At 43.3% G+C, this 17,965-nt stretch overlaps 1 protein-coding gene across 2 annotated transcripts in view; it reads right to left on the bottom strand.

Annotated features, from left to right (window-relative positions):
- ITSN1 (intersectin 1) overlaps positions 1-17,965 on the bottom strand; it is a 1,130,286-nt gene that overhangs the window by 22,840 nt on the left and 1,089,481 nt on the right. For both annotated transcript variants that reach the window (XM_069202488.1, XM_069202489.1), the window contains exons 35-36: positions 14,348-14,560; positions 11,463-11,584 (exon numbers count right to left, since the gene is read on the bottom strand). In XM_069202488.1, the coding sequence (XP_069058589.1) occupies positions 11,463-11,584; positions 14,348-14,560 (335 nt within the window). The remainder of the gene's footprint in view (positions 1-11,462; positions 11,585-14,347; positions 14,561-17,965) is intronic.

Genomic DNA, 17,965 nt, shown 5'->3' with positions numbered 1-17,965 from the left:
TTTCTCCTAGATGAGCGCCTTCTGTGAAAGTCTGTTTGACAAAAAGGCTATATTATTATTACTAAGCATTACTATTAAACCATATTTGTGAGAAATTGCAACAAGGAAGGCATGACAGGATTTAAAACCGCAAATTGGCCGAGATACACAAGAAACAATAGTAAGTTACAGTAGGAGACACAAAGTAACGCTCTGGAACAAAGTTAATATTACTCCTATATATGAGTTTAAACAAAAAAAAATGTATCGTCTGGTAATATTTTGTATTATGCTTTTATATGCAGTTGTGAAATCTCCAACAAAAACATTTGGGGAAAAATAAATTGACTTCATCGGAATTAAGATTGCCATCAGTGCTCCTCTTACGGAAGTTCCCACCATCTCACTGCTGGCTCCCTGGTCCACACCCTTTCACAAGTTCTATGCAGTCCAAAATGTTTGTTGCATCCTTCAAAAATTCATCCCATTCGGAAGATGTGTTATGCCAAAGTCATAAACCTAGACATTAATGCATTTCCACCCATTCAATACACACTTCTCCCTCTCCATTGAAGATATTCTTTAATCCTTTAAGCACACTACCATCACTCCAGTTTTGAAGAAACACCCTACCCATGAAGATGAGTTTTCCAAAAAAAGATCAACATCAAACCTTCCCTGTATCACCAAAGGTACCAAACAGCCTACTACAGTGGTTTGTAACCTGTGCTCTGGGGCCCCCTGGGGGTCCACGATACCCTCGGGGTCTGCAACTGCTTAGAAGATCAAATAATACTAAGAGAACAACAAAGTTTATATAAATAAAAAGGCCAAATTGAAAATTTTACAAGGTTCTGTAAATGTGAAGAAATTTGAAATTAGAGGCTGAAAGTTAAGTTTGTATCTTCGGATTGGGAGCGGTGCAAGAGCATCAAACATAATATATCTAGACTATGAGTGCTTCAATTCACACAAAAAAGAACCTTTTAATATTTATGAAATAATAAAATATTTAATTATTCGTATATTTGTTTGATGAATGCTTGATTCCATAAATTTGTTTAATATTTAGCGATTCAAATCATCAAAATTGTTTAGGCCAGGGTCACTGGATTCCAATAATGATTACGTGGGGGCCAACGGAAGTCAAACGTTTAAGAACCACTGGCGTACTTGATGACTTCCAGTAGGGATCCGAGATAAATATTTAAATGTTTCAAAAGTGGCCCACTGTTTCCTACTTGTATCCCTCCTTGAGTACTCTGAGACCACTCTAGGTGGTATGTAGTACATTAAAGGAAACCATATGTAGTACCGCATCCTTTTTGACATGGTTAGCCCCTACTTTGTATCTGGTTTCTGGTGTGGCTTTAAACTGTTAGAGCACTGGGTCCCTGCTAACCAGGTCCCCAGTTCCAGATCTCTTTCCCCTAAACTCATAGTTGTTTTGCACAACTGGCAACCTCTTTTGCTACCACTGTAAGTCCCTAGTAAACTGTACCCCGGGTGCCTGGGATACTAAAATAAAGGTCCCTGAGGGCTGCAGCACCAGTTGTGCCGCCTACAAAGACATCTCACCAAACTCACACAAGTGCTGCCATTGCAGGCTGTGTGCCTTGGTGCAGGCTAAATTGAACATATGACCTGTCACACACCCCTGTGTGCAAGGCCCCCTAGCAATGCACGTGTCAAGTCGAAGTCACTATTAAGGCAGGGTGTATCCAGGCACATGTGAGGGCATACATGCACAAGTAGGTATGCCCCTGCTATATGTCTGTCGATTCAGAGACATAGTAAGTGCACAGGGAAGCCATTTTAAATGCATGTGCTGGACACTGATCACTGTGAGTTCCCCAGCTACATGATGGCTTCTCTGAATCCTGGGATGTTCGGTAACAAACATCCCAGAATAATAAACCTCACTGACCCCAGTGATGGATTTATTAAAAAATGCACACAGAGGGCGACTTAGAGATGCCCCCTGAAAACCTTCCACCTACTAGTATGCTGACTGACTGGTTCCGACCAGTTCAGCCACCACATATGCGTTTCTGGCCTCCCAAGATGAAAGCCGGTGCTCTTGAGGGCATGAGACAAAAGGCCTGCTCTGGGCAAATGTGTGACCTCCTCACCCAGGCAGGATGGACATTCCAGGGCCGGGGAGCTTCAAAGGCCTTGCCACCTTTGTAATGCAACCCAGGTCTCTCCAAATGGCAGAGATAACCAACCCCTATGGTCCTGACCCCACGTTTGCCAGCAGCACGGGTGGGAAAATTAGTTAAATTAGGAGGAGTGCCCACTTCATGCCACTACCACCTTTAAGGTGGATCAGCTGAAGTGAACACTACTTTTCAAGTTCCTCCATCTTGCTTGGAAGGAATCAGGCCACTAGGGTTAGGGTTATGCCCACTTCCCAGTGGACGCGGTCATAAGAAAGGTGTAGTCACTCTAAAGGTGTACAGGCCATTGGCTACAGCCCGGCACTCCCTGTAACGCCCCTAAATTGAGTACTTAGGTGACACCTCTGAACCCTAGAACTCAGATTTCGACAACCTAAGAAGATCCAGACAAAGAAGAATTGCACCAACAGAAGAGGAAAAGAAGCAGCAGCTGACGTGGAACCAGCCCCTCTGGCCTGCCAGCTGACCTCGAAGGATCCTGCACAAGGAGCCAACTCGTCCAGCCTTCAATAAAGACTCAAGTTTCCCCACGGGCAGCAGACTTGCCCTGCAGGAAGAAACTCCAAAGGAAGGACTCTGCAGCTGCTGGAACCCCATAAACCCAACACCAGAAGTGACCATTGCACCAGAGGTCCACGACCCGAGGTGAAGCCATGCAATGGTGCCAATGTGGGTCTCCCAGCTGCCCAGAGACTGAGCCCATTGTGGTCTCACCCATCTTGGACTCTCCCGAGACGTCTGTAGCCTCTGCACACGGACCCTCTCTCTCACAGGCTTGTGAAGGGAGAAAACCCGACATCTCCAGCAACCACTGCACCTGTGACCCCTTACCCCAGCTGAGATGGGTTATCAGTGCCAACAATGTCCCCCGGCTCCTAAGAGCTTGAGTCCACCCTGGGTCCATCCATGCCGCACACCCCAACGATGCCTGCAGCCTCAAAACACAGGACCCCTGACCATGAGTGCACCCGAAGGAAAAAACCTGAGGCCTAAAGACACCCCTGCATCTGTTGGCCCAGGGCACAGGAGAAGAGGATCAAAGTTGCACCCACATCCCTGAGCACCCCAAGTCTACTTCTTACCTGCTTGTTGTCCCTGACTGGCTTCATAGCCAGAGCCTGCAGCCTGCTTTCACAAGTACCAAATTCCCATGGGAAACCATTGGGCACCTGACACCTTACTGCACCTCTGCACCCTGCTGTCCCAGTGCCGCCCGGTGTAAGCGTCTGATGTGGTTCTGACCAAGGCCCAGTACTGACCTTATCTCCCTGAGATTGGCTTTGTAAGTCATTGTTAACCCTGCGTTTGTTGAACATTGTTTTCCTTCATAGGATAAAATTGAGAGAACTCTGAAAATTACCTTAGTTCTTAAATTTGAAACATATATAAAAATAATTGTTATTTTTCTAAATTGGTCTCCGATTTATTCTTTGAGTGTGTGCCTCATTTACTGCCTCTGTGAGCACAACAAATGCTTAATACTACCCTCTGATAAGGCCAACTGCTCACTCATACTACCACAAATAGAGAACCGGTCCTATCTACTTTTGCACTGCAATACCAACTGGGGATCCACTGGACTCTCTGCACAGTGTACTTCATTTTAGTGCACTGTGTGGAGAGCCAGCTTCCTACACCGTAAATAAAAAAATACTATTTTATCTGGGTGGTGTAAGCATAAAATGTCCTCTGACTGAAGGAGTGCATGGAGTTCTTACCTGCTCATAAGGGTTGTGTGTGGCAGGAGCATTTGTGCGCTTTCTTTGTGTGTTATTCAGAGTTGTTTGAGAAGTTGATGCCACTGCTGAAAGAATTTTAATGAGTGGCATCCTTCTCTTATGCTGCATTGAACGTTTCCATTTTGCATCTTTGCATGCAGTGAAAAGGTTTGATAAAGCAATTTCCTCTAGGATATCTATAATATGTTTTTTTCATTGTAATATTTTTCTGGATGCATCAAGTACAGGATGCCTTTTTGGAATAGGAGTAGTCCATCTAGTACTAAAAGGTGACATTCAGTATGGAGAGTGTCTAGGCTTGTAGCGAAATCTGTGCCACAGTGTTATACCCCTTCTTTGGTGAACATCTCAACATTATGGATCTTCATGGTGCACATGATTGCTTCACAACATTCCGAATGTCGAATATCTCAGTTGTGAGTATTTGGCCTTCTCTTCAATGTCAAAATCCTTAGCAGTTCAAACCTTGTAACACTGAACGCCTTCAAGGCAATCGTGACAGTGAGCATGATTCCAGAGCTTGACTTTGATTGCTTTAGGGGTATACGGAAGCTGAAATCATTACCAAACATATTTTTCTTCAGTCTTGTGTGTGAAAGCCCAGTGATATCAGGAAGACGACTGAAATGGAGGCAAAGGGTCTCCAAAATTCTTCTATCTAGAAGGTGCAGCTGATAACTCAGAATATATTCCAGATTGTTTCCTGCCTCTGAGTTTGAACACCATAACGGTGCCATCCTTGACATTTACACATACAAGCGAGACTGTTTCACATCATGAATGTTAAGTAAGCACAGAATAAAGATATATTGTGAGTTGTTTCTCCATTGTTTTCATGCCTGTGAACTTTTAAAAAGAACTTGCTATGAAAGAACACCCTGATGCATTTGTGAAAAACAAAAAGACTAAAATTCAAACCAAAATGAATTGTGGGCACAGTAAATGTTAAGAGACCCATACGTTGGAGCTCGCAAGAAGGACAGGTGTTAAACTACGTAGGCATGTGTCTTTTGGTATAGCTGGTCAGCATGCAACCTTAAAGGCAGAGCATATTTTTTTCTATGCAAGCCGCATGTACGTTGTTGATGCTCATCTAGGCATTAGTCTTTCATTTTTGTCATTTGTGACAAGTTTAAAGAATTGTGCACTTATACAGGCCATTTAGAAATTTTTATTAAAACAACCTAATGTTACAATAAAACCTAACTTTACAATAGCAATAAAACAAAGTCTATCCAGAGACATAGGACTACTAAAAAAAATAAGTTTTCTAAAAAGTTATTACCCTTGTATTAATACATTCTGGGATCCCACATAGGATTGGAGCTACTCAGTGTTCATGAAGATCAGCAAAGAACCTATGACGGAGATTCAGACTTGCAAAGATTAAATTGTTATAAGCGAACCGTATGATTGTAGGAAGTGATGAAGGCTGAGGCCATGTGAAACCTCCATGCTTAATCAGCCCATGTACTATAACATGATGTACCAGGGCCATTTGCTGGCACAGGAAACATATTTCATAAGACATGGAAAAGAGAATATCTATTTAATAACTATCATAATAATTATGTTTATGTTGAAATAGGATTGTAGGGAGAAGGGTAATCCTCGTACGGGCCACTTGTTTTTTTGGGGGCTGATAACAGAACAATGACTAAGGTGCTACACTTTAGTGGGAAATAGTTTCCTGAAGAAACCTCTTCAACAAACTTTAAACTTAACTTCTTTTTGGATGTCTGTATGGGTCTGTACGTCTCATGATAATCTTTATCACGTTGGTTGCTTGGATTTCTCCCGTTAGGTATTAAAGTAATGACGACTTTATATTGCTGTAAAGATATAAAGCTTGTGGGAAAGATCTACAAATATGACCCAAGACCTGCCAGGTCATTAATCAGATGCTTTTTCTTTGCGTGCATGAATTTTACAGAGCAGGATATGATAAAACACCATGATCCTAGGCCATTATTATGCCCTATCATAGGCTATTTTACTTTGAGAAATGGGTAGAATTATCATTTCTATTTTGATACGATTGATAGTGAAGTGCACCTTGTTGTAAGGGTATGGAGCTTATGGTGGGGGACTGATAAAATGGCTGCAAGTGCATGGTAGTATAGAATGCAACTTCCTTAAGTTATATTAAGATACGGATGACAAAAGACATTTGGGAAATAGGAAGTTTAGCATTTATTTGAGGGCAACCCAAGACTATATTGAAACGTTAATATATTTAATGCTTGGCTATCGAACAGGCACGTGGATATGTTTGTTCTAATTTCTTAAATAGTCGTGGTAGTGGAAATGGATGCCTGAGTACAAATATGTAGAAGATCTGCATTGTTGCTCATTGGAAATTTATGTATGAGATGGTCTTGGGCATGTGCAGTGTTAAGTTAACTTGGGGAAAAGACTCATTTGCATCTATTATTTTTAGGACTAACAAAATAACAGACATGTGAGCTATTAGTTAATGAAACGGTTCCTTATGTGCATTTCATCCCATGGTCACTGCGCCACTGGAACAAAGCTGCACCCGACTGATGACTCTATGAGGCTGAAACCTTTGGTTGGGCAATCTTAGGTTGCTTGTGTTGTGGTTCAGGGAGGACCTGGCCTGACAGTTCGGCTCAACTGTTACTATTGGACAAGGTGCTAGAGTGATTTGCATATGGCTGGGTCCAAACTGAGTTGGCATGCTGTGCAAAATAACAATGGGTTGAGATGCGGACTCAAGTAATTACCAAAGGCTATGATTAATGTAAGAATTAATCACAGCCTTGATCTTGATTAATTCAAGACTTCCATCATCAATCTTTTGTGCACTTCAGTATTGTAAGGAATTGGTTATTAATTTGGTGGAGTGGAAGCCCCACTCAGGCAACAATCATAATCCTTGTCAGAGTGAACCACAAAAGTCATTAGATTAACCTGTGCTTAACCCTCTGATAGCCTGGCACAAAAGCAGCCAGGCTTAACCTAGAGGCACTGTATAAAGTATTTATGCAGCACAGAAACAGAAATGAAGTGAAAACACAACACAAGAAACACCCCAAACCAATTTAGAAAATAGAGTATGTTTTAAAAGATAAAATGTCACTAAAATGAACTAAATCCAATTAGTAGAACCAGAGTTAATATTTTTTTTTTTTGCTGAACTCTATCCTCTAAAAGATCAAAGTACCAACTGTGGGTATCTGGACATGCAAGACTGAGCCAAAGTCAAAAGTTAAGACTGACCGTGATGGAGCGTGGATCAGATACAAGGGGTGGATTGGGCCTGGTCTTGGCATGCCTTCAGACTTAGAAAAAAAACTTGAAAAAGTTCTTCAGAATGTAGCGTCTCAAAGGGGTAAGGCACCTTGCTAAATCCGAGGACGAGTCATCAACAATGGTGAGTCACTGGTTGAGGTCTCAGTGAGGCAGTCAACAAAGGTAAGAAAAGCTCAGAGCAGGCAAAGCTGGATTTCCAGGCCAAAAAGGTGGTTGTTGTGGAGCCCTGTGAAGATTTCTACTTTTGGACTTAGACATTTTTCTGGACCTTAGATTTACCCAGCTGCACATGTCTGCAGGCTGTAGCCAAAGAGGGCTCCACAGGGACAGATGCCATTGCTGGGAGGTCCAGTTGGGAAATATTTGCTGCTGTGGAGCAGAATATATCTGAGGATGTGTAGAAGTCAATCCCAATGGCAATGCACCTCTGTCGGCTCTGCTTGCAGGGTCGAGGACGTGTGGGCACCAATTAGGAAGTAGGACTCATTCCAGCAGGGACCAGCAGGCAGGCTGGTGTCCACTTTATTTGTTTGTGCTGGAGACAAGGCCCCTTGAACTGTAAGTGGTGCAGAGTACAGCTCTGCCCCCAGTCATCCTGTCAAGATTACCCATCTTGCCCAAACCTTACTCACCTTTGTTTCACTGTCTGGAAGGAACAAACCCCAACAGCAGAGACATTCACAGTCATGTAACACGGAACACTGGCGGACAAAACAAATGGTTAGGGCAGTAAAATGCCAACTTTTTAAAAGTGGCATTTTGGGAACTGTGACTTCAAATCCAATATTACCTTTAAAGAGGATTCTCTATATTACAATTAATTTGAGTCTAAATATTATGGGGGTCATTCTGACCACCGCGGGCGGCGGGAGCCGCCCGCCTGGAGGGAGCCACCATATGGCCGCTCCCGCCCCCCAGCCCAGCAGGAAACCCCTCCCCACGAGGAAGCCGGCTCCGAATGGAGCCGGCGGAGTGGGTATGTGCGACGGGTGCAGTGGCACCCGTCGCGTATTTCAGTGTCTGCAAAGCAGACACTGAAATACAAAGTGGGGCCCCTAGGGGCCCCACGACACCCCTCACCGCCATCCTGTTCCTGGCGGTCAGAGCCGCCAGGAACAGGATGGCGGTGAGGGGGTCGGAATCCCCGCGGTGAGGGGGTCGGAATCCCCCAAGCTGCGCCGCCATGGGGGATTCCCAGGGCAGCGGAAAACCGGCGGGAGACCGCCGGTTTTCCTGGTCTGACCGCGGCCAAACCGCCGCGGTCAGAATGCCCTGCGGGGCACCGCCAGCCTGTTGGCGGTGCTCCCGCATCCCCGGCCTCGGCGGTCCTTGACCGCCGGGGTCGGAATGACCCCCTATATCTCTATCTGCTCCCTGACCAAAGTTTGCACTTATTAAATGCAATAAGGTAACCCACTCAAAGGGAGAGATATGGCTTACCACAGGGAAAAAAGATGTTAGGAGTTTTTTAATGCTGAGGCATGGAAAACTTATGTACACAGAAGCTGCCATGGCCTACATTAGGGGTGATAATAAATATAAAAAAATTAAGGTTTAGGCCTGCAGAAGATTTATTTTTTCAGGTTGAAATGGCAGTTTATAGCTCAACAATGTTACTGGAATTGTAATCATTGTTGAAAATCTAACAAACAGACTCCTTGTAAAAAAGAAACTCAACTACAGGCTACAGTGGCAGTCCTGAGACATGATATAAAGTGCTAGTTTAGTGGGCGGTGCAAAGAGTGCAGCAGGACCACTAGTAGCATTTAATTTACTGGTCCTTTGTATATGTAGTACCATTTATAAGGGATGTACAAGTAAATGAAATGGCTCAATTAGGCGTAGGCCAATTTTACATTGTTTTAAGGAAGGAGCACAGGCGTTTTAGTACTCGAAATCAATGTGCACAGAGTCCTAAAATCAACAAAAACGAATTCAGCAAGATAGGAGGGGTGAAGACAAAATGTCTGGGGGACTACCACTCAAGGGTGTCAGGTCTAACACAGTTCATAATGGCCATGCAGAAGCCTCCCCACCGAATCTGTTCTTATGCTCACTTTGTCATGAAAAGTGGCCTGAGGCAAAACTAACTCCATGGTGATTCCTAGAACCATGCCCATATGCAGTTTGAATGTGGATACAGGCTACCTCGAGTATCTCATTTTGTTTATTATAATTTGTCTTTAAAGGATAATTCTGATGCTTTTGTATGTTCACTCCTTTACATTCAATGCAGTTCTTCAAGACATGGCATGACTGTTACAGACAAACCACACAGATCTTGTGAGGCACTGTCATATTTCATTTAAATATGTTCTAGCGCTAAAATATGTCATGTGAAGTTTTTAAAAATGCAGCGTCTGAGAGGATTTTTTTTTAAAAGAAAGAACAGTGTGAAACCACCCACAGTGTTCAAGGTTCCCACTCAAATGAACGAAGCAACTGGGATATAGAAGCCTTTAGACTTTTAAAGGGGCACTGTGCTATTTTGACTCTTCTAATGCAAGCCTATCAAGTTGCTCTTTTCCTCTCTATTTAGACATGATTGGCGCTGCAATGTAGTATTAGAAAGGTCATCCCTATTTTATTAATATATGTATCGTCTAAATATTCTGCAAAGTTCACCTTAATTCGGCCTTTAGGAGGCGTGTTGCTGCACATCATTACACTAGCCTTTTCACCCTCTTGTAATTTTATATATAGGATATTAGTATTCTGGGATTCCCTCACACAGAGAGGAATTATTATAATCTTTATGACTATCAATGAATATCCTACAATACAGAATCACTGTCACAGTGTGAACAATCCATACGGGTCTTGGAGTGTCCTGACAATTATGGAAGCATGTCCTAAAACATCCCACTACAGGAACTACTCACTAAAAATATGACTAAGATAACTGGACATACAAGTACAGCAATGGGGTCCAATACTCCCACCAGCATTCTTAAGTTATAAGAAATGTAAGCTTTAAGAGAAATTAGCTGAGCTAGCTGCAGACCGTTGCTTTGTGTAGAAAACGGGATGCTGATACACTGAAGTTAGCCTTTCCAGCACCAGACCAGAAATAGCACAAGGGTTTCCAAAACTGAGAGGAAGGTGGTAGCCCAAGTTCCAGTCTGGCTAAAATACTGATGAGCTTGGAAGGCAGGTTCCAAGATCACATGCTCCACATATTCCCCAAAATAACCACCATAGATCATCTGTATCACTTTCTGCGACCTTTGTTAGCGTCAAACAAGTACTCTGGTTAGAAGCACAGGTGACTATGTAGAAACCACTACAGCGAGGCCTGGGCGGTGAAAGGCACACTGTGAAAGACATCTGGTAGTAGGGCCACATCCACCGGGGATGTCAGTGTTCCTTCTTCAGGTCCCAGCACTGCATCAGTAAAAAATAATTATCAAGTTGGCGTGATAAAAATACAAAGCAGCTATGATGCTGCCGAAAAAGTGGTAGGCACACCCATCTCCAAGATGGAGCAAGGGCAATGGGATTCGGGCATGGAGCTTACATACCAAAGGAGGTTTCTTTTAATGGGAATTATTTATTTGTATGTAACAGCAAGAATGATTCTCTCAGGTGATGAATCACCTCAATTAAGTAAGGACTGCATAGGAGACGATACATAAAGAAGTAATGTCAGTGATCATGTTACATTAGTCAGTAGAGATTATCTAAATGGGTTTGTTTGTTGATCTTGGAGGGTTTGAGTGAGGAATCTGAAAAGGAAATGACTTGCTTTTTTCAAACTATTATTTGGTAAAAATTACAATGCTGTTGCAGAGTGTGGGAGAAGGTAAAATTGGGGAAAATATCTGTATTAAAATTTTCCATTTTGTTAAACCATGTGCCCTGCAAAAGCATTTTGCTTGGAAGATTGATCTTTATAACCCGTCAAACAGTGTTACATTTCATAGTTGCTGCTTACTCCATTATCTAAAATATGGGAATGCCCGCATGGTGATGGACTTGTAGATGAAATTTAACAGAAAATAGTATTAGATAAAAGTAACTTTCAGAACCAATTATATCAAAGCAGGATATTTCTTAGACACATAAATGTTTGTAAAATAAATTCGATTTTTACTGGTGTAACAACATGAATAGGTATTGCAAGCAATTTGTTAGTATTATATATTTGTGTGAGTAAAACAAGATATGCCTGTGCTGTACAAGATTCTTTCATATCACCCAAGCATAATTTTAGAACGTAATACCAGACGGGCTGCATTAGATATTGTTGAGGGAATCACCACCTTCAAGATCTGTTACCTCTTCTTACCTTTCATTGATACTTTCTGCACGGAGGGTGTAGACTCGATCAATGTGAGAAATGTGGAAGATGGGTTCATCTCCGGAAGGGTCAGTGGGCAACTTTACAAGTACCTCATTTAGAAAAATGGGCTGCAAGATAATATGGAAAACAATAAGAACGCTACTATGGACCAGCCTTGCTCAATTACTCTAAAAATGAATACAGCAAGTGGATATCTTTATATTAAACCTTCTGTGTCCCGCACCACAAGGTTAGTTAAAGTCTTAAGACTATCCCTTACATACTAGCTGATTGCTAACAACAACTAACTGTTATACCAGAAATTAAATAAAAATTGCATTTATAGTTATAGAAGCAACCAGTGTGTAAAAGCTGCTTTTCTAAAATTTAGCACTTGTGGTCTCACTTAGTCTGAGGTGGAGGGATGTCCTTCGCTGAGCTGGAGAAATACCCACCGACATACTTAAGATCTCGCCCAAGCAGGTAGAGATCTCTATGCCTTCAGCAGAGCTGCTGCAGCTCTGCTGAAGGCATTCACCTTTGCTGAATGGGCAACCCTAGCTCTAACTTTAACAAAGGAATCCACACTAAGAGACCTCCCATTGAGTGTATATTGCAAATCTTGTTTTTCAGCAATTCACCAAATCTAGTTTCACCGGTCTAATGTTCAGGCAGTAGCTCCAACTTTCAAGCCGCAGCCACAGATCTAACATCCAAACAGCAGCGCCAACTCACAACTTCCATATAGCATCCTTATGTTGCATAAAACAGCCCTATTTCTAACTTTGATACTTCAATGGAGCAGCTCTATTTCAAGCTCCCAAACATCAGCCCTCATTCTAACTTTCATACAGTCGCCCTAGTTCTAATATCTTTACAGCACACCTAAAAATAATGTCTAAACAGGAAGACGAAGGTCAGACGTCTCTGTAGCAGCCATACCGCTAAATTTCATAAAGCAGTCATAGGTGTAAATTACACGCAGCAGCCTTATGTCTTATTTCAATACAGCATCCCCACGTCCAATTTCCATAGAACAGCCTAAGATCTAACTTTAATGCAGCAGCCGTTAATCTAATTTTTACATTGCATCCAAGGTCTAACTTTCACACTGCAACCACAGGTCTATTTACCATAAAGTATCACTAGGTCTGACTTCCATACAACCTGTGGAGGTCTCATCTCCGTGCAACATCACTCAGTCTCACTTCAATACAGTTCGTGGAAATGTAATTTCCAAAGTGCACCTAAAGGTACAACTTTCATACATCAGCCCCTGGATTTTAGTACAGCAATCCAAAGTCTATAGTAGTAGTTGTTGGTCTAAAATCCAAACAGCAGCACTAGGGTCTGACTTCTATACAACCGACATTTGCATACAGCATCACTAAGTCCAACTTCCATACGGCCTGCAAAGGTCACATTTCCATACAGCATCACTTATGTCTCACTTTCATACAGCCTTTGATGGTCTAATTTGCATACAGTACTGGCAAGTGTGACTTCTATTCAGTCTCGGAGCACATCTAAAGAGCTAACTTCCACACAAGGACCCCTCAATTTTTGCATAGAGCAATCCAGGGTTAAACGGTCAGAGAAGACACCAAACTGTAACTCTCATGCGTCAGCACTATGTGTACCTTCCAGACAGCAGCTCTAGGTTTACTTCTGTAAAGGGACCCTAGGTCCAACTTCTGCAAATCAGGCTGATCCCTCACTTCCAGGTTGTATCCCCATGTGTATACTTCATACAGCAGCCAAAGGTATAATTTCCAAACAGCAAGCTAAGGCCTTATGTTAGCAGATCAACCCAGAAATTAATGTTTGTCTGTACAGAGGCCCAATAGCCAATATTTGGCCAGCACCGCAAGGTCTAACATCTGTACAACAACCCAAGTCCTACCATCTGCACAGCAGCCCAGGGTCTAATATCTGCACAGCAATCCAGGGCCTACCATTTGTATAGCAACCCAGAGTCTAACATATGTGCAGAAAACCAGGGTCTACCATCTGCACAGCAATCCAGGCTCTAACATCTGCACAGCAATCCAGGGCCTACCATCTGTATAGCAAGCCAGAGTCTAACATATGCGCAGCAAACCAGCGTCTACCATCTGCACAGCAATCCAGGCTCTAACATCTGTACAGCAATCCAGGCTCTAACATCTGCACAGCAAACCAGGGTCTAACATCTGTGCAGCAGCCCAGGTCTAACGTCTGACCTAACATCTGCACAGCAAGGTCTAACATTTACGCAGCAACCCGGGATCTAACGTCTGTATAGCGGCCTACAAATTAGCTTCTGTGCAGCAGCATTGGGTCAGACTTCCATACTGCAACCTGAAGTCTGGCACAGATTTTGAATCCAGCTCGTGGGTTTTCTGAAGCCCCATTGATATTGACATTCACACAGCATCCGGTGTCCAGGTCTCACAACGTCCTACAGGTACTTAGGGAAGAAACATCGGACTATATAGCACCTGCCGTCTGAAAGTTAACTTTAAATTATATTTCAATGAGAAAGAGCCGTATTGTAATCCTTCCTAAAATTAATTTGCCATCAATGCAATGGGCGGACGAGCACATTCACCAAAAGAGTGGAAATTTCCAGTGGTGTTAATGACAGGAACATGGAGTAACCCGAGATGGCGCCTGTGTCTCACTCTGCCAATGTTTCTTTGGCTATAATGTTATACTAATTTTGGAACTCCGAAAACACCGCATTCCTGTAATTTGAATCCATCCGGATCAACTAAAACACTGCGGTACGTGTCTGTGCGCAGATAACAACATTTAGCTCAGCGGGAGGAGCCGTGTCGGGCTCTTGAGGAGGGAACGCGCGGTGTTATTTCGCGCTCGGCCGAACGCTCTTGAAGAAACCGAATACTTACCGTCTTGTACATCTTGTACTGCAGGTTGGACTTGGGGCCGAAGACCTTGTCCGTGCCCGAGGAGCCGAGCGGTTTTATGATCTGCGTCAGCAGGAGGAAGTCGTTGAAAAGAAATCCATACAGCTCCTTGTTGCTCTTTGCTTTGTAGAGTTTGCCGCTGTGCAGAAACTTGCGCGGCCCCAAGCAATTCGTGACGGAATTAAACACAAGTTGCTGCAAAAGACAATGACAGTGCGGGAAGCCGTGTTATCTACACGAGAATATTTACATTTCAAAGGTTTGCACTGAACTGTGCTTTCAGTGTCTACTTGACGCAGTTAAGCATCAAAAGGAACATTATAAACTTGTGTTCAGACAGTACAACCTGAGGGCTCCCCCGCCGCCATACATATATACTATTACTACTGTTTTTGTCTACATTTCTGTAGAAACGTCAGCAAATTGCAATCACCATTTCTTTACGTCAACCACCTGGCCTTTGCAATCCTTTATTTCACTTATATTTATTCAATTATATCTTTCTTCAAATTGGACCAGGTTCCTGGAGGAAGTCTGAGACCTTTGACAGATAAGTAGGTCCAAGGGGTATAAACAACATTTTCATACATACAGGGTACAGATAAAGGGTATATCTAAGTTAAACCATAAAAGTTTGTCACATTGGTTAGAAAGGGGAAGAGCCCCTCGCCCAAGCAAGGAGAGCAAAACTTCATTATCATCAAGCAAGATGGAAAGTCACTCGGGGACAGAGATCAGTGAAATCTCCCAAAAAGAGGATGCAAGGTCTTTTTGGAAGTCATAAGGGAAATGGATTCCCAGAGGGCAGCAGCAAAAGAATTACAAATGTTCAAAGTATAGCTTGAGAAAGATTGAACATAGGTGCAGTGATTTTAAGATTTTGCCTACTAGACAATAAATGTTGTGAGATATATTGTTAGATTACAGTTGACTTAAAGTCTGATCATTGGTTACCACTGGTAGGCTACATTGTCACTCTCATTGTTTACTTCTTATTCATTAGCTTGTGTGGGCTTTTGTTCCTTTTCTTGTATTCGTTACTCCCCTGGAGCATGAGCACATTACTTGTGTGATTCCACTTCTCATTTTTCAGGTTATGTTTTTTAAGCACTCTACGAAAGTGCATGTGTTTTCCAGTTGTCCTCCTAAGTTGTTTCTATGCCCCCCCATGTTGTGCTTTCTCTCCCGTGCCTGTGTGCTTCTTATTCCCACTTTCATTGCTATCTCTCCCATTTACTTGCCCTGCTCCACATTGTTTTCCCTTACTGTTTGTTTGAGTTTCTACCCGTGTCCTGAGTGTTGCTTGTCCCCACCTGCTCCCCTGTGTTGCTTCCACCACCCTCATCCTCCTTGAATCTGCCCCCTCCTTCCTACTTCCACACTTACTCTCCAATTTCCCTCCGTGTTGCTTTTCACCTCCCACACCCTATGTTGCATTTATCCCTACTTTGTGTTGCTTCCTCCCAGACAGTTTTACACAATCGCCATTTTGGGTCTAGCCTATACAACACAGGTTTTAGTCATTGTAGGCAAAAGCGTATTTGGACCACAGTGCTTTAAGTGGATGTAGGAAGTTGGCTCCGTATATACTATCTCAAAGTGAGAGATAGCGTGCACAGAATCCAAGGGTTCCCCTTAGAGGTTGATAGTAGCAAAATTAGATAATTCTAATGCTCTATTTTGTGGTAGTGTGGTCGTGCAGTAGTCTTATCAGAGGGTAGTGTTAAGCATTTGTTGTACACACACAGGCAATAAATGAGGAACACACACTCAAAGACTTAACTCCAGGCCAATGGTTTTTATATAGAAAAATATATTTTCCTAATTTATTTTAGAACCACAAGATTCAAGATTTGAAGTAAATACATAAAACGCAAGATACTACACACAGGTAAGTAAGGAACTTTGAATTAGAGCATTAACATACACAGTATTAGTTAAAATAGCAATAAGCTAATTTTTAAAGTGGACAGTGCAAAAATCAGTTCCTGGGGGAGGTAAGTAAGGTTAAGTTTCTAAGGTAAGTAACGCACTTACAAGTTCAGTTTCCTAGGCATAGGCAGCCCACCGTTGGGGGTTCAAGGCAACCCCAAAGTCACTGCACCAGCAACACAGGGCTGGTCAGGTGGAGAGGTCAAAGGAGGGCCCAAAACACATAGGCGCCTAAGGAGAACAGGGGTGCTCCGGTTCCAGTCTGCCAACAGGTAAGTACCTGCGTCTTGCGGGCAGACCAGGGGGGTTTTGTAGAGCACGGGGGGCACAAACAGGTACACAAAACCTGTTCCTGGCCACAGAGTGACAAAGGCACTCTCCCCATGTGGCCAGAAACTCGTCTGGTTGTGGCAGGCTGGTAGAAACTGGCCAGCCTAGCACTTGGAGTCGCTCTGGTATTCAGGGGCATCTCAAAGATGCCCTCTGGGTGCATTTTACAATAAATCCCACACTGGCATCAGTGTGAATTTATTGTGCTGAGAAGGTGGATACCAAACTTCTCAGATTTCAGTGTAGCCATTATTGAACTGTGGAGTTCATGTTTGACAAACTCCCAGACCATATACTCCTTATGGCTACCCTGCACTTAAGATGTCTAAGGTTTTGCTTAGACACTGTAGGGGCATAGTGCTCATGCAACTATGCCCTCACCTGTGGTATAGTGCACCCTGCCTTAGGGCTGTAAGGCCTGTTAGAGGGGTGACTTACCTATGCCACAGGCAGTGTAAGGTGGGCATGGCACTCTGAGGGGAGTGCCATGTCGACTTAGTCCTTTTCTCCCCACCAGCACACACAAGCTGTGAGGCAGTGTGCATGTGCTGAGTGAGGGGTCCCCAGGGTGGCATAAGACATGCTGCAGCCCTTAGAGACCTTCCCTGGCATCAGGGCCCTTGGTACCAGGGGTACCATTTACAAGAGACTTATCTGGGTGCCAGGACTGTGCCAATTGTGGGAACAAAGGTACAGTTTAGGGAAAGAACACTGGTGCTGGGGCATGGTTAGCAGGGTTCCAGCACACTTCCAGTCATAACTGGCATCAACAAAAGGCAAATAGTCAGGGGGTAACCATGCCAAGGAGGCATTTCCTTACAGTGGACTTAAGCACTGTCCTACTATGTGGAGGAGTGGGGGTCTCTAAAAGGGACATGGCCCAAGTAATTAAGGGCGTGTCTTAGAACATGTGAACTTCAGTCCTGTGCTTCACACCGAATGCTGTCTCACAAGCATTTAGGAGCCTGTCTGAGAGTTTCATGCTACTGCGACCAGAAATATGACACAAAAGACATGTCTAAAACATGCTAGACCTACTGGCTTTGTGAGTGCTTGTTAACAGTTTGATATAAATGAGTAACAATAATTACTTTATTGTAAATAATTAGAATTGGTAATTAAAAATGGTATGTGTATGACCGTCACTGTAGGTGCATTGCAGTGAAGCCAAGGATTGGATTAACGTGTAATCTGAACACTGTTTATGGTCCTGTGACTCACACTGCCTTCAGCCTCAGCTCCAGAGTTCTCAATCATGCCTCATGAAGAACACCCCCCACAACCAGAACTCACCTGGATAACTAAATGTGACTCATCTTACATGTACCATAGAAGCAC

Source organism: Pleurodeles waltl, chromosome 8 (genome assembly GCF_031143425.1).
Source record: "Pleurodeles waltl isolate 20211129_DDA chromosome 8, aPleWal1.hap1.20221129, whole genome shotgun sequence".
Classification (NCBI taxonomy): domain Eukaryota; kingdom Metazoa; phylum Chordata; class Amphibia; order Caudata; family Salamandridae; genus Pleurodeles; species Pleurodeles waltl.
The sequence above is the reverse complement of the archived record's forward strand: the minus strand, read 5'-3'. Positions and strand labels throughout refer to the sequence as shown.